Source organism: Lepidochelys olivacea (genome assembly GCF_965140295.1).
Source record: "Lepidochelys olivacea isolate rLepOli2 genome assembly, chromosome: 7".
Classification (NCBI taxonomy): domain Eukaryota; kingdom Metazoa; phylum Chordata; order Testudines; family Cheloniidae; genus Lepidochelys; species Lepidochelys olivacea.
This window is the reverse complement of record NC_140417.1, coordinates 106,563,186-106,588,879: the sequence shown is the minus strand read 5'-3', so window position 1 is coordinate 106,588,879 and position 25,694 is coordinate 106,563,186. Positions and strand designations below refer to the sequence as shown.

The window sequence follows — 25,694 nt, the reverse complement described above, 5'->3', positions numbered from 1 at the left end:
TTTTTAATTTCTAAGTGTGGTTACACTCGGGGGCTTGCTTTGAGGAAGGGATCACCAATACAAAAGTTTGAGAACCACTGACTGAGCTATTTCATAAACTGTCTTGTGTTTTGATACTGTACCAAATGAAAAGAAAAAGGCGAGTCATTTATTATAGGTGGCACAAGTAGTGATTTCTATAGTTGTTTGTTTCTATTGTAAGACCCTGTTTTCACTTGCATATAACTTTGCCAAACTTAAACCGTTTGGACTGACATTTTCCATGCCATTTCCGCGAAGGAGGCCAGGGTGAAATGGATTGTGTTTCCAAGGTTAAAAAATTCTTCCATTTCTCTGAGAAGCTCTAGAGCCTCCATGCATTGGAGCAGGGACTTGACATTTGGCAGAGGGTTTTGTTCGTATCAGGGATGTGCCCTTGCCATTCTTGTGAAACTCTTCCCAAATTTGGCCAAATTATAAGTCTCTGAAAAATCTGATTTCACATGCTAGAGTTGGGCAGATAAATTCTGTGAAGATTCAGTCTGCTCTGAGCATGTTCCATCCCTTCACAGCTCCTGTATGTTGATTGGACTACCCATGCACCATACCCTGAAATTGTCCCTCCTGGCTACAGTGGCTGCTGTGGCACCATGCCCAGGAACTGAGCAGGGGCACTGTCTTGTGTGCTCTCAATGTCGCCTTATTGCCATGCCCAGGCAGCAAGGTGAAGGAAGAGCCTTGTGTGTGATGCAGATAGGTAAGGAACAGGGTGGGGGAAGAGATGTATATTAGTGGGAATGTGGCAGGACTTTGGGTAGGGAGGGAGAATAGAAGCAGGAGCAAAGGGGAGCCAAAAACCAGGAAGGGATATAGAAAGAGGGGAAGTATGGGGGAGGAAGGGAAGGAACTATGGATAGAGACGGGCAGGAGTCAGACCCGAGGGATGGACAGAAGCTAAGGGGATATCAGCAAGGGAGAGGACAGGGCAGGAGCTGGGGAGTTGGGGATAGGAGAAAAAAGGGGCAGGGAGCAGTGGTGAGCTGAGGAGATGGGGCAGAGGGATCTGTAACTACCCAACACACTTCCCTGTAGAACTTCAAATTGAATCCATTATTGCTGAGTCTCAGCATTTCTTTGCTGTCTAGCAAATCACTGTGAAACAGACTGGCAAAGTGTGTGTCTCCAGCCACCCTAGTGGTTGGTCCACATAGACGATAACTGCCTTCTACTTCTACCGATTACTCTGTTAGCTTAAGTTGTAGATAACTTTGCTGTGGATCTAAAGACACCAACCCGGCAGATGTCCCTGTTGGGGTGAGTGCAGTTCTACATGATGAAATTTCTATTTTTATTTAGTTTTTAAGTTTCATGCAAACATAGGAAGTTACAGAAGAGAAAACAAAAAAATCACACCACCCTACATTAAAGGAACATTATTAAGGTTGCAAAATCAAGCACTCAAAAGTTAGAAAATGCCAAAATTAATGTCACCTGTACAACCTTAATTTGTTCCCTTTTTTGTAGGCGTTATGATCCAGTTTTTAATTACATGATCACATATTATTTTTTCCACAAGATTCCAGGCTTATTCAGTGAATGGGTGGTTATCTAGGTTTTTTTTTAATCCTGGTCATTTAATGTGTGGCACCATATATTATTTACTACACACCATCCAAACCCTGTACTGAGCACAGAATTATGAATTTCCTCATGGGCTTTTCTGTGGTGTTATCATTGTAATATTTTAAATCTTTTCAAACATTAATTAATTTATTTTTGTATCACCCCTACGAAATGAGGTGGTATTTTACACATGGGGGAACTGTTGCAGAGAGATTAAAGCCAAAATTGTCTAAAGTGTCAACAAATTTGACTAATTTGAGGACTTAATTTTTCAGAGTATTTAGCATGTTATAGCACTTTATTATGTTCAGAGCAGAGTTCTTATGGTATGTCTGCACTGCCATTAAAAAACCATGGGTGGCCTGTGTCAGCTGACTCAGGCTTGCAGGGGTCTGGTTAAGGGGCTTTTTAATTACAATGTAGACGTTCGGGCTTGGGCTGGAGCTTGGGCTCTGGGACCTGAGCCTGAATGTCTAAACCACAGTTAAACAGCCCCTTAGCCCGAGCCCCACAAGCCCAAGTCTGCTGACATGGGCCAGCTGGGTGTTTTTAATTGTAGTGTAGACATACCCTTATTGACTCCAGATGCAGTTGTGGGCACTCAGTACTTCTGCAAATCAGACCCTAAGAGCCTCAAGGTGGATACCCAGAAAATGAGGAACACATTGGCCACCTGTGAAAATTTTGATTTACGTGACTTGCCCAGCATAACATAGGAATTCTGGCCAAGACAGGGATAGAATCCAGTTTACTATGGCATTCAACTGCCTTAACTATGAGACCATCCTTTCTCTTCCTGCACTTAGTTGCCGCTGATTAAACTGGTTTTCAGTGATGAGCATTGTGAACATACAGAATTTGTGAATTATTTACTCTTTCTATTTCTTTAGAGATTTTAAATTTTATTTTTAGGTGCATCCTCTCATCAGACATCTAGACTTTCAACATTCGAAATAATTACCCCGCGAAGTTTAACAGGCAGGGAGAGACGCCACACATATTTACATGAGGTTTGTTTCTCTATCCAAACTTTTTTTATGAATTATTTGTTACTGTTAATATTGCACTACAATATATATAAAAGAATACACCCTACTATGTAGAATAGTCAGTAATCTCTTCTATACCTTTCAGCGGGTTGCACGTTTGTGAGTGAATTATTTAGCTCTCAGAATTGGCTTCAAAACAGGCAAGAGATGGTCTTCTCAGTCCACATCACACAAACCTCTAGTTCAGTTCATACTGATTGCTACATTTGTTGGCAATCTTAGCAGAGACAAAAATCTGAATGAACATGGGAAAACTGTCAGGTGTTTCCTCTGGGTCCAGTTAGAAAGTGTAGGGAAATTTGAACTGACATTGTCCATGCTGTGCTTGTTCTTTGGCTAAACAGAGGACTTCGGTCATCCTAGTACCTTTCACCATAAATAAGGGCCCAGTCATACTTGCATTGCACAAATTGTTCAATTTAATTCCGTGGGGCTAATTGAGTGAGTAAGGAGTGATAAATTCCCTAGGAGAGAAAAAATATTAATGGATGTTTCAGATAATTTTTGCCTCCAAGTTAGACTATGGTTGCCAGGGAAATACTGTATAATGGGTCAGATTTAGTTATCTTTCAGTGAACTGACCTGTGGAATTTGAATATTGTTCATTGGGCTATGATGATTTGCATAAGGAGTGCCACAAGGCATTATATTATGATTGGGCCTCAAATTCTTTGTTTTTACTCTACACAATGGATCATTTTCTCCCTTCTTTTGTAATAAAAGTTTTAAATGAAACATATAAGGTAGGAAGACAAATTACAACATCGATACACATGGACTGTATTGACACTACAAGCAATAACCCAGTGTTAAACAATAATGAATTATTTTTAAAGATTTTTTTTTAATTTAAGAAGGATAGTTAGTCATCTGAGAAGAATACAGATGCTGATTTTACAAAAGAAGAGATACTTTTCCACATATGCCTCCCCTTGGTGCTTTCCTACACTTTTTGCAGTATAACTATTAAAATACAGCTCTTTTGGATGGGGATTTTCAAAAGTGCTGGGTGATAGCCTAAATTTGCTCCCATTGAAGTCAGCAGTAACACTCCAGTTGTCTTCTGTGACAGTAGAGTTGGGCCAATGCTGAGTGCTTTTGAAAAGCCCACCATTAATGACTAAGAATTGGAATTTCTATTTGGTAATCACAAAAATAATCACTCTGTATTCAGCTCATTATGATAAGCTATTCCATTCTTTTAAGCACTGCTCATTCTCCATTTATTATCCCATAAAAATCATTTTCAAAAATCTTATTGTCAGTTTTATGCCAAAAGCTTTAGTAGTAATGCTTAGTGTCCCATGTTTTAAATTTGAAATAAGATGAAAGTCACTCTCTTTCTAAGTGTGTGGGAGGAGATGTTATAATGAAAGATGCAACAGTGCATCCCCATCACCAGCCTGGCATCATAATTTCATTACGGAGGCCCTGATTCATGGGTCCAGACAAGCTCTGCTCAGCATAAAGTGTAGGCTTTAAGCTATCTTTGCACTCCTTGGATTCTGGGATCAGTAAGGAGTTAGTTTCGGTTTTGATACAGATTAGAGCAGCCTCTGGCAGCTCTAAATATGCTTGGTTGCCCAAGAATAGCTGGAGTGCAGCTCCATACTTGCTCTAATGTACATCCCACGGGAGGTGGCAGACACCAGTTATGCTGGCTCTTCACTGTTCAGAAAACAGAATTTGGCTGGTTTTTGGCCCAGCTTTAATTTTTCCATTATTTCACCCTGATGAATTAGTAAGGGGCATCTGTTCTTGAGAGTATAGAACCCTAGACTGCTAGTCTGGATTTACCACTGCTCATGGTTATTTTCTGCTCTCCTATTAACATATGTTTATATTGTCACATTTCCATAAAAGTCTCTATTAGCAGATTTCAGCATGGTAGCCATGTTAGTCTGTTTCAGCAAAAACAATGAGGAGTCCTTGTGGCACCTTAGAGGCTAACAAATTTATTTGGGCATAAGCTTTCGTGGGCTAAAACCCACTTCATCAGACGCATGGAGTGGAAAAAAACAGTAGGCAGGTATATATACACTGTACATGAAAAGATGGGAGTTGTGTTACCAAGTGTGTGGGGGGGTCAGTGCTAATGAGACAATTCAATTAAAGTGGAAGTGGGCTATTGTTAACAGTAGAATACCAAGGGAGGAAAAATCACTTTTGTAGTGGTAATGAGGCCAATGTAATCAGGGTGGCCTATTTCAAACAATTGACAAGAAGGTGTGAGTAACAGTAGGGGGAAATTAGTTTTTATAGTGACCCATCCACTCCCAATCTTCGTTCAGACCTAATTAATGGTGTTCAATTTGCAAAATAATTCCAGTTCTTCAGTTTCTCATTGGAGTCTGTTTCTGAAGTTTTTTTGTTGAAGAATTGGCACTTTTAAGTCTGTAATTGAGTGTCTAGGGAGATTGAAGTGTTCTCCGACTGGTTTTTGAATGTTATAATTCTTGACGTCTGATTTGTGTCCATTTATTCTTTTGCGTAGAGGCTGTCCAGTTTGGCCAGTGTACATGGCAGAGGGGCATTGCTGGCTCATGATGGCATATATCACACTGGTAGATGTACAGGTGAACAAGCCACTGATGGTGTGGCTGATGTGGTTAGGTCCTATGATGGTGTCCCTTAATAGATATGCGGACAGAGTTGGCAACGGGGGTTTGTTACAGGGCTAGGTTTCCCCATACTAATTTCCCCCTACTGTTACTCACACCTTCTTGTCAATTGTTTGAAATGGGCACCCTGTTTACATTGGCCTTATTACCACTACAAAAGTGATTTTTCCTCCCTTGGTATTCTACTGTTGAAAATAACCCACTTCCACTTTAACTGAATTGTCTCGTTAGCACTGATCCACCACTTAGTAAGGCAACTCCCATCTTTTCATATACTGTGTATATATACCTGCCTACTGTTTTTTTCCACTCCATACATCTGATGAAGTGGGTTTTAGCCCACGAAAGCTTATGCCTAAATAAATTGTTAGTCTCTAAGATGCTACAAGTACTCCTCGTTTCTATTAGCAGAGTATTTTAATCCTTCTACTGGTTGTTTGTTTTCTCTTGTGTCTTCTCCATGACGTTCTCCTAGCTGCATGGAATGTAAAATGTCAATAAAAAGATAAAGAGCGTAATATCTTTTATTGAACCAACTTAGAGTGTCCTTTTACATTTCCCATACCCGAAGAACAGCTCTTTGTAAGCTCATCTCTCTCACCAACAGAAGATGATCCAGTAAAAGATATTACTTCGTCCACCTTTTCTCTGTAATATCTTGGAACCGACATGACTACAACGCCTCTCCATATAATAAAAAATATTGCAGGGAATGCCGCCATCACTGTGGAATATACAAAGCATGAGGTTTTAAGAATATCTCTCTTTGTAAATTTGTTATATACCTAAAATGTTGAACAGAAGTAGTAGTAGTGCCTTTTTTGGTTAGAGAAAATATGAATTTATGATCAGGTAGGGAACTGCGTAACCAAGGGATATTTTTTGTTTTGTTTTCAGGACCATTCAGATGATCGCTCTTATTCGATTCAAACTGCAAATGGAACATACATCCTAAAACTAAAGAAAAATACGTAGGTTATACAGTATTCTAAGACGCATTTCAATTTTGGATTTTACTTAATAGAGACCACTATTTTTGTATTGAAGATTGTTTGGAATAAGCAGTCTAAAATGGTAGTATGTTATGAAAGTGAGGTGGTAATAAATAGTGTATAAAGGAGCTGGCTTGAAAACAGATAAAATAAAATGTGAAAATGTTATTGTAGTACATTTTTTTTAAAATTCTGATGAAATTTTCACTTAGCTCCACTGTATATAAGAAACAATGTGCCAAAAAGCATACTATTTATAGAGATTTATTACAGAAGAAAAAGTTCTCACTGAAAAATAAATCAGTGCAAAATTAGATTTCTGCTACCTATTTTTGTTAATTATTGTAGAGGAATTTGTCTAATTTTGTTGTTATCAATCCCCAAAAGTTTATAGGCCAGCCACTTTTCCAATAACTGAAAGAATGAATCAAGTTAAAAAAACAATACAGTTACGGATTTTTTTGGTAACAAAAATTTTAAAAGTAAATTATTCTCAAAATGATGCAGCTGATTTTTAAAAAAAAACATCCTATTTTACACTCTATGTCCTTCTACCGTATTTAATAGTAAAGTTATCATCGAAGTGTTACCCTCAAAATGTATTGCTGAATACGATACTTGATGTATATTTTGTCATAGACACTTAAAACAGCAGCAGTTTATTTTTGTTTTCAGAAATCTTGTTAGTGAAGATTTTGTACTATATACATACAGCAAAAATGGGAAATTGGAGGCTACCCATTCAAATATGAAGGTACTGTGCTTATTAAAGTTCAATTTTTGTGTCAGACTGTGTCTTTAGCACAGGGGAGCTAAGCTTTGTGACACCAAAGGCTGTCCACAAGGTTGCATATACATTTAAATACATTTTTAAACAAAAATACTTATACACAACCATTAATTCTGGTTGTGTTTATATCTTCCCTGATATAGGAGTGACAATTGCTTGAGTTCACAACAATGAATAAGGCACTCAAAGATCAACTAGAAAATAATAGAAGGTTGTGTTGGATCAAGTTTTAGGCCTTCTTGAGCACTCCTGCTTTAACGTGTGGTATTTTTATGTCATTGTTACCAATGGGCATAAAATATAAGGCTGCCGTGCTATAATCTTAACTCTAAGTATGTTTAACCTGTTGCTATTTATGATGACATGGTGTCTGCAATAACTCCTGTTTTCAGAAATATGTGAATGTATAAGAAGGATGCTCTGGAAGCTTACATAAATACTGAAATTAGGTTAGTTGATTATATAGCCATTGTGTAACACACATTTTTGGATCAAGATGCAGAGTTGCCCAGTTTTGAGGCCCTGATTCAGGAAAATGCTTAAGCACATGCCCATGTTTATTCCTGTTCGGGAAGGCATCTAAATATGTACTCAACTTTAATCATGAGACTTCAGTAGAACTTAAGTATGTGCTTAAACGTGCTTCCTGAACAATTCAGGCTTTAAAAGTAGGATTTACCTGCCAAAGAACAGGATGGACAAAATAGATCCATGTGGTTTGTCAGACATTGAGAATGGGTTAAATTGGGCATTTTCCCTCCCTTGTCAAGGAGGGGAAATTTTTTTTACCAATTATTTTACAAATTTTTTCACCAATGAAGGGCCAAAATCTGCTGTGCTTACTCACAGTGAGTAGTGTTTTACTCCAAGAGTAATCCAATGGAAGAAAATTGAGACAACTTGTAGAGTTCTGAGTAAAGCTGGCAAAATCTGGCCCTAATAAATAAACTATTGTGCAAATGAGTAGTCTGGGTCTTTCACTTGAATGAAAAAAATACTGTTATGTAATTAATTACGTGGTTTCATTGTGTTTCAGACACACTGTTACTATGGTGGAGTTGTTGAAGGAGTTGCTGATTCTATGCTTGCTCTTAGTACATGTGATGGTCTTAGGTATTACTTTTTGCTTTTCACTTTTCAATGTATCATTGACTGATATACCAAGAAAATGTATTGTTGTTCAGAATCTCCATTTTTTATTACATAAGAACGAATGAATCCGGGAGTGGCCACAGTTCAACCTATACAATTTTGTAATGCTGCTTTTCAGGGACAAGGGTATGGATTTTCAAAATGCTGAGCATTAATATAATTTCCTTCCCGTTGAATTCAGTGGTGAATGGTAGTAGAGTTCGGTTAACACTGAGTGCTTTTGAAAATTCCACCTAGATGTCCCAATATGCAATACTACATCTTGTGTTAAGCAGCCTGGTGGATGTAGATGGAGCACAGCATGTGATGTTGGAACATGTAACCCCCCATAGGGCTGCATCTCCCTATTGACTGCAACCTGCTCCAGCATGCAAACCAAAGATATACAAATTCCTAGTGCAGCCCTCACCAGGGCAAAGTTTGAGTAACCTGAAGTTAATCTGTTACTAAAGATAAAATTTTCACAAAACAAAAGCATTGTTTACTTAGATTGTAAATTTTTAGGGGAGTGGGGACTGTTTTTCATTATATAGGGCATGGGGCCAAGCACAGAGATGCCCTGTTTGGAGTCCTGTGCGCTACCACAGTGTAAACAATAAATTAAATAATTGCTCTGCATCACTGTCTAATGTTTCCGTATAGCATAAGAGCGTAGCACACTATAATCATTCTACAAATAATAGCAGTGATGTTGATAAGTTTGCATTTAGAAGCAGGCTTCTAAAACCCACACAGTAACTCTGTTACATTAAATTACAATAATGTTTTTGTTAGACAGACGGGTCAGCTTGGGGACTAAAAGGTGGTGAATTGACAAAATGAGACACCACTTGCCGTATGTGTGCAGATATTCAAAGTATGGTCATGAGTGTTCCCTGGGTTCCACAACTTCCTTGAGCTTAGCTCCCTGTTGGTGTGGCTTGAATATGCCTATAGGCTCTTGGGCTTGGCTTCTTTTGTGGTGGGAAATAAGTGATGGAACTCACACAACATCACAGCAGAGCTAGAGTAGTTCAGCTCTGTAGGGGTGGGGAGGGAAGAGGTTGGGCATGATGCATTGTGCACTGAGATTGTGCTGCACAAAATCCTTACTCTGTGCATGACCGCAGCATGGCAACTTTCAGGAATTAGGGCAAAGGTGGGTAGAAGAGGAATGAAGGACTTTCTAGCAGAGATCCAGAATAGTTTCTGTAGAGCAACTCCATAGCCATCCTGCAGCTTTATTAATCGAATAATTCTCAGCCATTCCTGACACTTAATTTTAGGGGCAACTTCCCCTTTGCCTGTTATGAAAGTTGTTTATATTAAAAAAATAAGGTAACAGTGTAAATTTCTTAGTAGTGAAATATTCAGCTGTAGTTTATTCATCTAAGTTGTACCTTTACAAGTGCCGGGAAATTCTACTTGATAATTTCTCATACCTTTATTATTGTAGGGGAATCCTTCACATTGGTGACAAACGATATGGTATGGAGCCAGTTGACACATCAGCTACATTTGAGCACCTATTTTATCCATTAGAATATGTTCAACAAGATCCTTTTCTGTGTGGTGTGCTGAATGATAACCTTCACCAAGAGAAGAGTGTGAAGAATTATCTCAGATATACAAATGTTTCACACAGTTCTTTCAGCAGGGAAAAGCTTTTTAGGGTAAATATATTTGTGTTTTTCTCTTGAGAAATGTTTAGATCCTTGGATCCAATACAACTCTTTTGGGGCTGCTTCAGAGACCAGAAGGGGCTATAAAACTATCTTAAGTGACTTCCTGGGGTTTACCCTGGTGTAGGAGCATTCCAGGTTGTGTATCTAGCTAGCTCTTTGTTTACCCCATTTCAGGGCCCTGAGCATGGCTGGAACACTGCTGAGCTTCAGAAATCCTCACATTGCGGAATGGCAACATGGAGACTGTTGCAGTCAAGTGCAACTTAAAGCAGCCCAGAAGCTGTTCTAAGCTGTATGAGAGGGCAAAGCAACAGGATTGGAGGGGTAGTGGATATAAAGATGCCATAAGGCCCCCACCTCTGAGAGCCTGTCTGCCACTGAAGTATTGAGCTGTAGATCTTTAAGCTGTCAATTAAGCTCAAAAAGTGAACAAACTTGAGGCCAAACCAAGATAGCATGCCTTGTAAATATATGCAATAACATGGTAACAAATAGTAATACAAATCTTGACTTATTGGTAATTAAAATATTAACTTATTGCATTTTCTAACTTGCAGAAAAAACGAGCTGTGCTGCCACAGAGACACTACGTGGAACTATTTATGGTTGTGGATAACAACAGGGTAATGTGTTTCTCTAGTATTAAACACATTTCATCAAATTATTTATTTTTTCTCTGACATCCTAATATTGAATTTTACAGTATTTGCAGAAGAATTCTGATCCTGTAGCTGTGCAAAAGGAAACAATTGAGCTGACTAATTATGTTGATGTGGTAGGTCATTTCAGTCATATGGATATTCAGTAGTCTCTTCTTTATCTTATTTCACACAAATAGCAATGTACAACTAGTGTATTCTGTGTTTGTATTCTAACTGAAAAATATAATTAATATACAGACATATAATTAATATCTAGACAAGACTGTTAGAAGTACACCACAGAACTCTCAGCCCAGGGGAGAGAGGATAAGGTGGTTTTGAGCCACCTTTGCACACACTCAACCTTAGGCTGCTCCAGGGGCATAACTTGGACAGCCCTCCCAGTGCCGCCCGATGGGCTGCAGGGATACCTGGAATCTCTGGCAACTCTGACAGATCTCTCCCCACCTCTCACAAACCTCCTGTGCCAGGATGTATGCCGGCAGCCTTAGGGAAATTTTTCCTCAGCTGGATATAAGGCTTTTATAGCCACATTATGCTGCTCTGGACCTTTCCCCTGGCATAAAGGGGACAAAACAGAGATGAGGATCACACCCATAATGCAGCAAATTTTCAAAATCTACCTCTAAAATTGTACTCTGCATTTTTGCATGAGTTTTTAATGTGCAGTTTTACACATCCAAGCTTTGTACGCACAAAAGCATAAGCCCAAGAATGTGTTTGCAAAAGTATACATATAATTTCAGACATCGAGTTGAGGTACCTTTGAAAATTTAGCAAAATAACATAGCGTTTCTGAATACGTATGAATCATTGTGACTAGACTCATGCAATAACTGATGAAAAACAAGGCTAAAAACATGGATAAGAGCACAGAAGACTGTTGCTAGTGGGTTTTTTTAAACTTTACCTCAAAATATTTCACTATTTCTGAAAGATTGAACATTCCTGTTTGTGTTCGTAAGAAAAAAAATCAAATATTTCATCAGCATTAGGGGGCTAATCCTCCCCTCCAACATGGTACATGGAGTGCTACATGAGGTACATACTGCTTCTCTGTTCTACACAGGAATAATCAATGTAGGCAAGAAGTTTTAATATCTAACTAAAGGCTTGATCTAGCTCCCACTGAAGTCAATGGGCATCTTTCCATTGCATATAGTCCATCCTCTACTGGCCAAAGTTTACCCTCAAAATCCCCAGTTGCTCTCAGAAGATCTAGCCTCTTTGCTGCCTTTGGAGTTTCCCATTCCACAGCCGTAAGCAATTTCCATAAGTCCCTGACAATCCACTAGAGAGATGAAATCATTCCTAGGCTCTCCTCAAGATAACCAGCCAAGATAATGAATGAAACAGTTCCCTTCCCCCAAGTGTTGGCCCTCTGATTCCTTACTCATAGGGCTCTTGCATCTGAAGGATATGGCTAGGAATCCTATTAGACATAGGAGACCTTCAGTCTTGTAATCTTTATTCAGTAACATCCCACCCCCCATAAATGATAGTGTAGGTTTCGACTGAATAAAGAACAGGAGCATCTGGCCCAGTTTGTACTGTGAACTAATTATTTAAATGAACTAAACTTTCCTACACTTCCATTGTTCCAGTCAACATAATATTGAACTGGTAATAATGATGTGATTTTTTTCAGAATTCAGTTGAATTTGGTTCACATATATGTAAAGTAATCACCATTGTGTATTTTCAGATGTATGATGCATTGAACATCCAGATTGTTTTGATTGGGCTAGAAATCTGGTCAGATAAAAATCACATAAATGTAATGGATGGTTCAGCTGGAGATGTACTAAATAGATTTGTTTCTTGGAGAGAAAAAAATCTTCTTAAGCGTTCAAGAAATGATGTTAGCCACCTCATAATGTAAGTTTTGGTTCATTAGAAAAACTTGCCTCATACTATAAATCAGAATTGTAATATTGTTTATGTTTGCAAATGAGAATAAATAATAGAAACTGGACTACTGCTAATTTAAAGCTTTGTCTTTAATTGTAGCCCACCAAGAAATTATTTGTGTAATTAAATCTTTATTCTTAATCTGATTCTTCACTCAAAAACAATAACACAGCATATGTATATTTTTCAAGAGTTATGTCATATAGTTGGTGTAGGCACACTGATCAGAGAGCCATATCCTGATCCTTTGGGAAAGTGGGAAATTTCCCACTGACATCAGTGAGACCAAGATTTGACTCATCATAATATTTGGGTCAGACCCATCAATATTTTTTCACTAGAAAGCAATGAACTTTCAGCCCCATTCTCAAAACAGTGCACATGTTCTGTCGTTATGTTGCAGAGGAAGAAGTGCCTATAGTGGGGCAGTTGGAATGGCTTTTGTAAGTACAGTCTGTTCTCAAGTCCATGGAGGGTCCATCAGCACTGTAAGTACAGTACTTCATCTCAGTGATTAATGTACAGATCTAGTCAATAAAAAAATCTACACACCTCCCTGACCTATTCCGCCAAGTCATCAAAGGCTAAGAGGTTTGGTTTGGTGTGGGTTGTTCTATTAGTTTTTGAGGATGATGATAAAATTCCTTTTGCCACATCCCTCTCCTTCATGCACCAGTCCACCTCATTCAGGTAAGTCTCAAGCTATAGTTTGGCCATATTTTTAAATTTATTTAGCTCAAAGTTGGCTAGAAAAGCACATCCCCATACCTGTAAGTCCATAAAGTCCATAGATTCTTAGGTGCACGAGAATTCCACTCAGTGCACTTTGGGGAGAGTGGGGGGAAATTCGCTTTAAGCTGCCTGTGCCTTCCCTTAATCCTATGGGAGGGCTAATATCACCTTACTTAGGATATGGAGGTTTGTCCTTATAATATTAGATACCACAGCAGCAGACACAGTATAAGGGCCAAATTCTGCCTACCGTACTTATATTTAATAGTACTTTAGTCTGTGAGGAACCCCATTGAAATCAGTGGAACTACTGATGGAGTAAAAGCATGAGGAAGAATGGCAAAATCTGATCCTAAACCGATATATAGATAAAGAATTACACTGATTTGCTATTAGTGCTCTCTCCTTATGATAGCATCACACATTTAGAGAGACATAGCTTAAATAAATCAGTCGGTAGGATCATTGCCTTGTTTTCTCATGATTTCTTTATTTTCATGTTTTATTTTCATATTCATTTCAACAATTGCTTCTCTTTACTAGCTTAAAGGTAACAATGTGCAACGTCATGCCACAGTAGTTGCACATGAGCTGGGGCATAATCTTGGTATGAAACACGATGATGGAAGGTGCTCCACATCCTACATTATGTACAGTACGGATAAGTAAGAGCTCCAAATATTATTACCTTATTTTTAATATTACATATTTGTATTAAATTTATTCAGCTGTGTAAAATTCCTATTAAACTCAGAGAACCTTAGTAAATGGACTTTGTATGGAGAACTTAAGTCTAGAGGGTTAAAAAGTTAATGGGACTTAGTTGATTGAGGTTAGTGTGCTGTTTCCACCCAGCTCCTAACATAGTATTCACACACTGGATCTGGTCCAAACTTCCCTTTCCTAAGGCTTACATTTACAGTTATTTAAATAAAATGTACATCTCTACCTACATTGTATTATCAAGTTGGCAGTTCTGAGGGTTAGGTTTGGGGCTAATAGGACTCACCTGACCTGACATCAGAGTGACTCAGCAAAAATAAATGCATGTTTATGAGGGTTCAATCTGTGACATCATAGTATCTCTGCAGAAAACCTCTATGTAGGATCAAGGAACCCATCACTGTTATAGTAGACATTATTTATATATAGTTCCACAGTTAAACTTTGAATGCAGAGTTTCAGCCTGGAATAAATGTTGTGGCCCAACAATAAACCCTCAGAAACCCCCACCAGAATTAGAAATTAAAGATGGAAATAATAGACTTTATGTGGAAAAGAACTTCCTCTAAACTAAACATCATTTATATTTAGGACTGTCATGCGATTAAAAAATTAATTGCAATTAATTGCGCAGTTACAAAAATTAATCATGATTAAATCATGCAATTAATCGCACTGTTAAACAATAATAGAATAGCATTTATTTAAATATTTTTGGATGTTTTCTACATTTTGAGATATATTGATTTCAATTACAACACAGAATACAAAGTATACAGTGCTCACTTTATATTTATTTTTTATTACGAATATTTGCACTGTAAAAAAACAAAATAAATAGTATTTTTCAATTCACCTAATACAAGTACTGTAGTACAATCTCTTTATCATGAAAGTTGAACTTACAAATGTAGAATTATGTACAAAAAAACCCTGCATTCAAAAATAAAACAATGTAAAACTTTAGAGCATACAAGTCCTATCAGTCCTACTTCTTGTTCAACCAATCGCTCAGACAAACAAGTTTGTTTACATTCGCAGAAGATAATGCTGCCTGTTTCTTGTTTATAATGTCACCTGAAAATGAGAACAGGCGTTTGCATGGCACTGTTGTAGCCCGCATCGCAAGATATTTACATGCCAGATGCACTAAACATTCATATGTCCCTTGATGCTTCAACCATGATTCTAGAGCACGGGCATCCATGCTGATGATGGGTTCTGCTCGATAACTATCTAAAGCACTGCAAACTAACACATGTTCATATTCATCATCTGCCACCAGCAGAAGGTTGATTTTCTTTTATGGTGGTTTGGGTTCTGTAGTTTCCATATCAGAGTTTTGCTCTTTTAAGACTTCTGAAAGCATGCTCCACACCTCATCCCTCTCAGATTTTGGAACGCACTTCAGATTCTTGAATCTTGGGTCGAGTGCTGTAGCTATCTTTAGATATCTCACATTGGTACCTTCTTTGCATTTTGTCAAATTTGCAGTGAAAGTGTTCTTAAAATGAACGATGTGCTGGGTCATCATCCAAGACTGCTATAATATGGAATATATGGCAGAATGCAGGTAAAACAGAGCATGAGACATAAAATTCTCCTCCCAAGGAGTTCAGTCACAAATGTAATTAACACATTTTTTTTAAACGAGTGTCATCAGCATGGAAGCATGTCCTCTGGAATGATGGCCAAAGCATGAAGAGGCATATGAATCTTTGGCACATCTGGCATGTAAATATCTTGCGACACCACCCGCAACAGTGCCATGTGAATGCCTGTTCTCTCTTTCAAGTGACATTGTAATTAAGAAGTGGGCAGCATTATGTCCCTTAAATGTAAACAAACTTGTTTCTCTTAGCCATTGGCTGAACAAGAAATAGGATTGAGTGGACTTGTAGGCGCCGAAGTTTTACATTCTTTCGTTTTTGAGTGCAGTTATGTAACAAAAAAAAATCTACATTTGTAATTTGCACTTTCATGGTCAAAGGATTGCAGTACAGTACTTGTATGAGGTAAATTGAAAAATACTTTCTTTTCTTTACCATTTTTACAGTGAAAATATTTGTAATCAAAAATAATATAAAGTGAGCAATGTACACTTCGTATTCTATGTTGTAATTGAAATGGATATATTTGAAAATGTAGAAAACCTCCAAAAATATTTAATAAATTTCAACTGGTATTCTATTGTTTAACCGTGCGATTAATCACAATTAATTATTTTGAGTTACTTTCGTGAGTTAACTATGATTAATCGACAGCCCTATTTATAGTCTAATTTCAGTTATCCATCCTCAAAAATATCGGGTTTAAACAAATAAGACTTCAAACTATAGTATGGCTAGTAGATGTCACTATACTTTGTAAATTCAAGACTTTGGTTAAATTTTTTAGGTAAGTAATAATTTTTACTGTAGCGCAGTTGCCTTCTCTCATAAGGGGTGTTGTGCAAAATCCACAAAAATTATTCAAGAGCTGGAAAAAATGTCTTAAAGTGAGAGACTTAAAGAACTCATTTGTTTAGCTTATCAAAAAGAAGATCACAATCCTTAATCTAGCAAAGAGAGGCATAATGGGAACCAGTAGTTGAAAGTTAAAGCTTAAACATTCAGGTTAGAAATAAGGCAAAGAAAATTAACAGTGAGGATGATTAACCACTGAAACAAACTACAAAGGGAAGTGGTGGATTCTCCATCCTTGATGGCTTCAAATTAAGACTGTATGCCTTTCTGGAAGACATGCTGTAGTCCAGGGGTGAACAAACTACAGCCTGCGGGCCACATCTGGCCCATCAGCCAATTTGATCCGGCCCTTGAGCTTCCGCTGGGGAGTAGGGTCTGGGGTTTACCCCACTGCCACGCTCCAGCTGAGGAGTGGGGTCCGGGGCCGCTCTGCGCAGCTCCCAGAAGCAGTGTCATGTCCTCCCTCTGGCTCCTACATTTAGGGGTAGCCAGGGGGCTCCGCGCGCTGCCCCCGCCCCGCTCCTACTCCCTTTGGCCAGGAACTCTGGCCAATGAGAGCTGCAGGGGCGGCGCCTGCGGATGGGGTGTCACACACAGCCGCCTGGCCACACCTCTGCATAGGAGCCATAGGAGGGACATGCCATTGCCTCCGGGAGCTGCCTGTGGTAAGTGCCGCCCAGAGCCTGCACCCCTGAGCCCCTACCATGCCCCAACCCCCTGCCCCAGCACTGATTCCCCTCCTGCCCTCTGAACCCCTCAATCCCAGCCCGGAGCACCTTCTTGCACCCCAAATCCCTCATCCCCAGCCCCAGACCAGAGCCTGCATCCCCAGCTGGAGCCCCCAACCCCCCTGCACCCCAAAGCCCCCTCCCACACCCTGAACTCATTTCTGGCCCCACCTCAATGCCCGCACCCCCAGCCAGAGCCCTCACTCCCTCCTGCACCCCAATCCCAATTTCATGAGCGTTCATGGCCCACCATACCATTTCCAGACCTCGGGCCTAAAGGTTTGCCCACCTCTGCGGTAGTCAAACACTTTGGGTTAAATACAGGGGTAACTGGGTGAAATTCAATGGCCTGTGTTATACAGGAGGTCAGATTACATGATCTAATAGTCCCTTCTGGTCTTAAAATCCATGAATATATGAAAGACTAAAATTCTGGCAGTATCTTTTAACTCCTAGAAATATCTTTCCTTAATTGCAATATGTAGATCTAAAAAATGAGTGATCCCAATGATCTACTACTACACAAGCAATGTATAGAACCTTGTTATTAAATGGCTTGAAATAAATAGATCTTTACTCAAAAAATGTGTATGCCAAACAAATGCAATATTATGCTTTCTAGTGCATCCAAGAATTTCAGCACTTGTAGTGCCAATGATTTTGAGAAACTCATTTTGAATGGTGGAGGAAACTGTCTTAAAAATGCTCCAAAACCAAGTGATATTTTCACAGAACCTTTCTGTGGCAATAACATGGTGGATAAGAATGAAGAATGCGATTGTGGCAAACCCCAGGTACAGTACTTCAGTTCATTTGGGCACCCAGGCTTCAATCTCAACCTGTTTTGTACAAAGACATTCCTTGGGGGAAGGGGTAGAGTGGGGGCAGGGCCCAAGGCGGAGCAGGGGTCAAGCACCCCCAGGGAAATGAGGAGGCCGGCGCTTGTGATTGGTACTACTTAGAATATATGCTAGCAAATACCAGTGGTGAGGAAAAACCCATGTTCAGTTGAAGGTTTTTTCTGGCACCAAAAAAAACCCCCTAAAAACAATTAATTTCTATATTGTACTCTTAACTTGGAAAATAAAATATATTGAGTGCTACAAACTGTTAATAGAAACCTATGGAGTTCTGCTTCTCTAGGACCCTGTTCTATTTAGAAAAGCAGTTGTTGCTTTACCTGTTGTTGCTCTTATCCCTATGCAAATAGCCAATCAAAAAGAAAATTTCTCTCTAGTTTCTGATAGATAGCCAAACTGCATGTTGCCTTCCAATAGGACAGAGAACTTTAAACTTCAAACACTGAAAGAGACTCAGTACATTTGGCTTCTGGTCAGAACTTAGTCCGACTGTGTACTTCAGAAACCCCTGACTATAGAGAAAAGTAAAAGCACTGTGTGCCTAATTCATGCCTTTGCTATAGGAGTGTACTAATCCTTGCTGTGATGCTGTAACCTGCAAATTTAAGTCTGGATCACAGTGTGCTGAAGGGTTGTGCTGTGAAAATTGCAAGGTAGGCTGGAGGAACCCTTTTTTGTTAATTTATGTTCTTAACTTAAACAATTGGTACTAATTAGTAGTGAATATTTTTTTTTTATTTTTAGAAATGGGTCTATCACAGTGTCTTTAGACACCTGTACATACATTATCAAAACCGTATTCAGAAATATAGATAAAAGTAGGGACAGTGGGTGAACAAAGAATCTTGGTCTGAGGATTCATGGCTTTATGTGTGATCTTCAGCTTACAAATGAAGTGTTGTCTCTGGCCTGACTTCTGCTATTAGGCAGAAGTAATTAGATATCATGTAGCAGTGCTCTCGTTACTGCAGGATCAAGTGTCCATGCATCCCCTGTCTAGTCATCACTTCTTATCTGGTGTTTATAAATGCCACACTCTGAACCAGTGCTGTGCAGGATCAAGCTCATCAACTGTATCAACATGCCACAAAAAACTCACAGGAGTGGCATACGTGCTCTGTATACTGATATGAAGAACTATGTTCATCTTCCTCAAATTTACAAGCATATTTTCTTTCCGAACCTACCACATAATCATTGTATACCTGTGTGTTAGAATTTCTCCTATTGCAAAATAAATCAGAGTAACTTTCTGTTCCATTTATAGTTTAAAGTGGCAGGAGTGGAATGTAGACCAAAAATGAATTTCTGTGATCTACCTGAATACTGCAATGGGACATACCCATACTGCCCAGATGATGTATATATCATGAATGGCTACCCATGTAACAACATGAAAGAATACTGCTATAGTGGGGTTTGCCAGAATCTTGATTCACAGTGTGAATCTATCTACGGACAAGGTATTTTTAAACTGTTTGTCTGTGTAACAGAATTCATATTAATAGGAAAAATTCACTCAGATGCTCTGTCTTGGACTTAGGATTTAAAGAGCCATTGTGGATTATTTGTTTTTATTGAATATATTAGTTGTTAAAAATTTGATATTGTTCTTTTAGGGGCAAGAAAAGCACCCGATATTTGTTTTGAAGTAGCCAACTTGAAGGGAGATAGATTTGGAAACTGTGGAATGTCAAGTGGAACGTACAATAAATGTCCCATTGAGTAAGTGACTAGCAGGTATAAATTGAATCTAATCTTTCCTCCTGTCATTTATTCATATAAACAGTACCATAATGTAGAGTATATATTTATACAGATAATGCTTACGTGCTCCAGTACTTTGGCCTACCTGAGTTATCAAATTTACCTGCATTCATCTTCATTTTTTATTAGTCTGTTTTAAATTGATGAAAATAATTTCTTAAAACCAATTTAAACAATATGTATAAAACTCAACTTTACTTAAATGTTCTTTTGAAGGAACTGAACCAGATTCTCGCCTCTGAACCAGCCCTTCTGTGCTGCTTAGGCCGTGGAAAGGAGCTATAATCTGTCAGTACTTGGCCAGCTGACAGGTCCCTTGATGGATAGGAACTCTCAATGGCAGAAAGCTGACCCACCTAGTTCCTGCATCAACCACGCTCCCAGCACAGCACAGTGGGAGGGAGGGGATGTATCAGGCTGTACTTCACTAATTCTCAGATGGCATATAGTCCCTAGATCAGCCTATGGTTCCCTAACTTAGATGGAAGATGGGGCAGATCAGGCCACAGAATCAGGTAGCCATAAACAGCCGATCTTGGCACAGGAGAGAGTCTGGCCCATCATCACATGTATTTTTAAAATAGATGACCTACAGCAGATCTTTCCTTGTAAAAAATAAAAAACCACATAGGAGGGCCAAAGTAATGCACTACACTGCATTATATAATTTTATAACCTGGGGTGTGACCCTGCTCTGAAGACAAACATATTAATCTCCCGAAGGGCTTTTCTGTGGTTCTCATCACTATAGAACTGAGCATATGGAATTGTAATTTGTTTTTCAAGGCTTATAACTTGGCCAAATTTGGGCAGATTTTCACAGGGAAGGCAAAAGGCACAACCCTGTCAGAAAGGCCACTCCCCTGCCAAATTTCAAGTTCCTGCTACAAAGCATGGAGCTGCTAAAACTGTTCAAATAAAAGCTTGCAGAAATTTTTTAACGCGGACAAAACAATATATTTTCCCCTAGCCTCATTCTTGGCAATGGCTTAATCCTTTTGTAAGAATTTTTCCAAAAATGTCAACCTGAGGCAACACCCAGCATGCAAAATTTCAGCCCAAATGGTTAAAGTCTGGCAAAGTTATAAGCACCTGAAAACAGGTTCTTATGATGAGAAGTGTCGGACAACCTTAATAGGCCGTGCTACCGGCCTTGCGTATAGCAGGGGCATGTGTGTTTATATACCCATAGTCAAACACATATATTATGGTGATATCCATCTGATAAATTGCAGAGCCATATGCTAAAATACATTTATCAGGCACCATTAATCCTCTTTATCAACAGGACTCTCTCCACTAATGCATCTCCATAGGGATTACTTCTCGTATCCCAGGCTTTTGAGCAGCTTCTGTCAGATGCCATTTCTTTTTAAATAACCTGCAAGAGAAATGTTTCCTCTTTTCCCTCAAATGTGGAAATACCTTGTATACACACACGCACACAAAATTACATTGTGCCAAAGGCTCAGAATAGGCAGTCTTCAATATATATAAAATATGATACACACACACACACACATACACAAAAAAAGAGAAGGGAAAACTTCCTTAGAATATGAGATTTCCAGCAAGAGAAAATTATTGGCTCATAGTGTAAATTGTGTGAATTTATTAATAAATAATATTTTTGTATTGAGTCTGTTTTCTCCCTGTTACCTTCTATTTGTATTTTATTCATTTATTACAGACATAGTCTATGTGGCAAACTTCAGTGTACATCTGTCAGTCTTGAAAATCTTCCTGCTTCTAGTGTTGTCAGCAATCAAGATGGTGTTTCATGTGTGACTTCTGACTTTGACCTAGGGTCAGATATCCCTGATCCTGCTCAAGTTCAAAAGGGAACTGCTTGTGGAAAAGGAAAGGTAAGGTAGATCACAGCAGTTATTGCAGAATGCATGACACTTACTGAAAAGTTCTCTTTTTAATACATCTTACTATAAGACCCTTAGCTTTCAAAAGCATTACGCCACATTTTAATTTTCCTCATAACCACATTGGCTCATGACTCTCAAAATACTTGTCTCATAAAGAGTGTCTGTGTGTACTATAACCTTTGGTGTTCAGCAGGGAGAATCCCCTCAGACTTACAGGAATTGCCTTTTATTTGTCCCATGAAATTCCATTCAGATTTAACTGACATATGAATTGTTAAAAATTGCTGTTTTCCTTCTCTCCCTTGCACTCCGCAGGAAAATTTTGGCAGCATGACAAAATCAATAAAGAGGCAGGGCTCAGGCCACCACCGAAGCAGCAGCACCAGCAGCATACATTGCATTGGGAACACAGGGTTACAGTTGGAGCAGCTTTTTCCACTTCCTATTAGAGAGCCAGCTCACTTCCCCATCACCCCTAGACACAGCAACCCATGTCCTCCCCAGTCAAACAGCTGTCTGCTATGGCCAGCATATGCTGTTGGAACAAGTTGTAGCACTCTGCTGCAATGCTGAACATTCAAGATTCACTGTGCTGATGGGAGTTTGTTACCGTTGAACAATGTAGAATTTATTTGATCTTGTTCTAAAAAAAATGAAAATTACATACAAAATTATATACAAAATCTGCATTAAAAGAACATTGGTAAGATTGCCAAGTCAAACACTCAAAAGTTAGGAGACTCCAGATCTATGGTTCTCCACACGACGTTAATTCAGTCCCCTTGTGCATATATGCATTATGATACAAGCTTTAATGATGTGATCATATACTATTTTTTCACAGCACTGTGGCCTGAGTCAGTGCACTGGAGGGACACAAGGAGCAGAAATAGGGCTATGTGAGCAACTGTAAATCTGGCATTTCCTAATTTTTGAGTGCTTAACTTTGCAGTTGAAGTAATGTTCTTCGTAGATTTTTTGTGTTTTATATGTATGTGTGTGCATGTGTGTGTCTATATATTGGTATAATAAATCATACTTAATGTTCATTTATATATACATACACACAGAGAAGTAGTATTTATTAGCTCTGTACCATAAAGCCTGCTGTTTGGTTTAACAAAGCTTTAAAATAAATAGTGATTCATATTCTGATTTCATTTCCATCAAAGTATGTCCTAGTGCATGAAAATGTGTGATAAATTAAACCAGAGTTCTAAAGAATCAAGTGTTTTTAGACAGCCTTGTTTCTCACCACTTACATTTTGCAGTATTACTGTTTTTATGTATATTATTTTATGTGTATAAAAATATTAGAGTAGTTGAAGTGCTCTTTTAAAATAGATATTTAATATTTTTCAGGCCTGTGTAGACTTTAAATGTGTTAATGCAAGTGAGCTTGGTTACAACTGCGATGTAATGCAGAAGTGTAATAATCGTGCTGTAAGTATATTGTTTTTGTTACATTAGGCTTCTAGAGATTATTGATAGGTGCAATAGATCTAAATAAATAAAATAAATAATGAAACATATGCTTAGTTTTTTCTAATCTGTACTAAAAGTCAAATTCATTATTTGTATCTATAGTTCCTGTTACCAATGCACTGTAAAACATTCATCACTAATGTGGATAGTACATTTAATATGAAATAGGCAAAGTAGATCCAATTACATTACTAGATGAGCTGTCCAATTTTGAAAGCAATGTAATTCTCTGCAGAGAAAATATAATGAATTATGTAATATTCCTGTGTGAAAAATCAGAACAGGATCCAGATATAGTAAAACCCAGAAGCTCTCCTTTGAAACAATGTTCTATGCAAGACAAATGAGAAAAGGGGCTAATTGCTGTAGAGGCTTTGCTGTCACAGGAGCCAGCAATATCATTCACAATGTATGGGAATGCCAATGGAGGAGAAAAAATGGTTGTGCCAAGATCCCTCCTTCAGCTATCCACCACTCTCTGTTTTCACACACAGTTCTTCATGTACAACTCTAAATATGATTTGTTCATTTGGCAGTTCTGATTTGTTCTAAATGAATGTACACGTTTAGGCTGCAATTCTACAAAGGGATCCATTAGCACAGCCCTTTGCAACCACATGGAGTCTCATTAACTTCAATTGGATTATCTGTGAGAGTCATTGTACTCTCAGGGGAGTAACCCTGAGGAGGTTCAGCTTCTTATACTACAACCAACCCTCACTCTGGGGTTGACCATAAATGTTGTAATGTTCCAAACTTTTCTAGGTACATGCTAGTACTACTTACATACCACTAGCTCAGAAAGGTCTGAAGGCTGTAGCCTGAGGTGGCTTCCAAATAAAACACTTCATATGGCTGATAAAAAAGGAGTCTTTAGAAAAGAGTACAGCTACCATAGACACAAGATGTTATTCAATTTTATAAGTCTTTCATCTAAATAATCTATGGTGTTATGAGTGACAATTGTAAAGAAATTCATTTTGACTTGGAACCTAATGCCCCTTCAAGCATGGAATTTGGGCCCTGTTCCAAAACCAGTTGAAGTCAATGAGAGTCCTTTTATTGACTGCAGTGCACTTTGGGTCAGGCTCTTGGTTAACAATCCTGAATGGAACCCTTCTTTTTTCCCATCTCTCAAATGGAATATGGAGAATTAAATAATACAAATGCAAAAATGACATTTCAGTGCTACGAAACATTTATTTAATTGTGGTATCTTGTGTGGTCACAGGTGTGTAACAACAATGGGAATTGTCACTGCAATCCTGGATGGGCTCCTCCTTTCTGTGATAAATCAGGTTATGGTGGCAGTATTGACAGTGGTCCAACTCATATAGGTAGGATACTGAAGCTCTTTCAGTTTGACTGTAATGTCTGATAAAATAAACTACTACTTACTTTCGTCTCCTTTTTATTTATATTATGGTAGCACATAGGAGCCCCACCCATGGACCAGGACCCCAGAGGATGGACAAAATCCTCTGCTGGCTTAACACCACTGACTTAAAGGGAGTTATCTGCAGTGTACTTATAGCTGTGCCAGTGCCAGGATATTAGAGAGATAAGGTGGGATTTAGTCCTGCTCACAATCTGGCCCCAACATTTATATTGTGTAAGGTTGTACTACAAAACAAATCTGATATTTTTTTCTTAAAAAATATTCTAATTGTTTAGAAATCATTATTTTTATAAAAACACAAAAATAAATATATTATTACAAAAACAGATACAAGTCTGTTTACATCACAAAAGTTCAAGTTGATTACAGCTGTGGGCTAAACCCTGTGCTCCTTAGTCACTTAAAGAATTGGTAGGATCATGCATGTGAATAAAGTGTTCAGGATTTGATCCACCCATCTAAGTAAATTTAGGAAATCCTGATAAGCAGAATGGGCCAAATCCTGCTTGCTTTTTATATATACCATAGAGCATGTTACACACTTTTTTATTTTTTGTATAAAAATCTAATTGATCCATAACTTTATAAAAAACCTTTTATCTGTTACTGAATTCTTATTTTGAAAAGAAAAACAACCTACTTTTGATTTGTCAGTGTGCTGAAGAAAATATGTCAAATCACAGAAATACTGAAAATTGGGATGTGCAGGCAAATAATTTTTTTTAAAGGTGAAATTGTGTTTTTCCGTTTCAGGGATCTTGAAAAAATAAACATTGTGGGAAAAGATAGAAAAGTTAGCACATTACTTTCATCTCTTAAAAAAAAAAAAAAAAAAGCAAGCAGATCCTGGGGCCAGATCCTGCTTGTCTGATTTATACTATTAGTTACATTGACTTAATTGGAGTTACTTGTATGTGTATGCTGGTCAGAATTTTATCTCTGATTACTTAAAGGTTTTAGCATTCTCAACAAGAAGGTTCATATAGCAGCAAAATGTTTGCATAATGAAGTTAAACAAAATGATTAGCTCATGCTGTTTACATTGCTTTTTTCTAGATACATCACTTAGAGATGGCTTGCTTGTATTTTTCCTGCTTGTGCTTCCAGTGTTGATTGCAGTCGTAATAGCATTTATCAAGAGAGATGCAATAAAGAGAAGGTTTTGCCGGAAAAGTAGAAGACGATACAGGTGTCAAAAATTTATTTTCATCACAA

General features: G+C 38.3%; 1 protein-coding gene across 1 annotated transcript in view; it reads left to right on the top strand.

Annotated features, from left to right (window-relative positions):
• Window positions 1–687: 687 nt before the first annotated feature.
• The window catches only part of LOC311523252 (disintegrin and metalloproteinase domain-containing protein 9-like), a gene marked incomplete at its 5' end in the record, with an annotated part of 33,254 nt that continues 8,247 nt past the window's right edge, over window positions 688–25,694 (top strand). Inside the window, 19 exons of the mRNA XM_084633024.1 lie at window positions 688–736; window positions 2,515–2,612; window positions 6,170–6,243; window positions 6,940–7,018; window positions 8,091–8,167; window positions 9,642–9,858; window positions 10,428–10,493; window positions 10,574–10,645; window positions 12,238–12,410; window positions 12,847–12,931; window positions 13,719–13,840; window positions 17,714–17,885; window positions 18,515–18,604; window positions 19,219–19,414; window positions 19,571–19,676; window positions 21,409–21,583; window positions 22,958–23,038; window positions 24,312–24,417; window positions 25,536–25,668. Of these exons, the coding sequence (XP_084489150.1) occupies window positions 688–736; window positions 2,515–2,612; window positions 6,170–6,243; window positions 6,940–7,018; window positions 8,091–8,167; window positions 9,642–9,858; window positions 10,428–10,493; window positions 10,574–10,645; window positions 12,238–12,410; window positions 12,847–12,931; window positions 13,719–13,840; window positions 17,714–17,885; window positions 18,515–18,604; window positions 19,219–19,414; window positions 19,571–19,676; window positions 21,409–21,583; window positions 22,958–23,038; window positions 24,312–24,417; window positions 25,536–25,668 (2,171 nt within the window). The remainder of the gene's footprint in view (window positions 737–2,514; window positions 2,613–6,169; window positions 6,244–6,939; window positions 7,019–8,090; window positions 8,168–9,641; window positions 9,859–10,427; window positions 10,494–10,573; window positions 10,646–12,237; window positions 12,411–12,846; window positions 12,932–13,718; window positions 13,841–17,713; window positions 17,886–18,514; window positions 18,605–19,218; window positions 19,415–19,570; window positions 19,677–21,408; window positions 21,584–22,957; window positions 23,039–24,311; window positions 24,418–25,535; window positions 25,669–25,694) is intronic.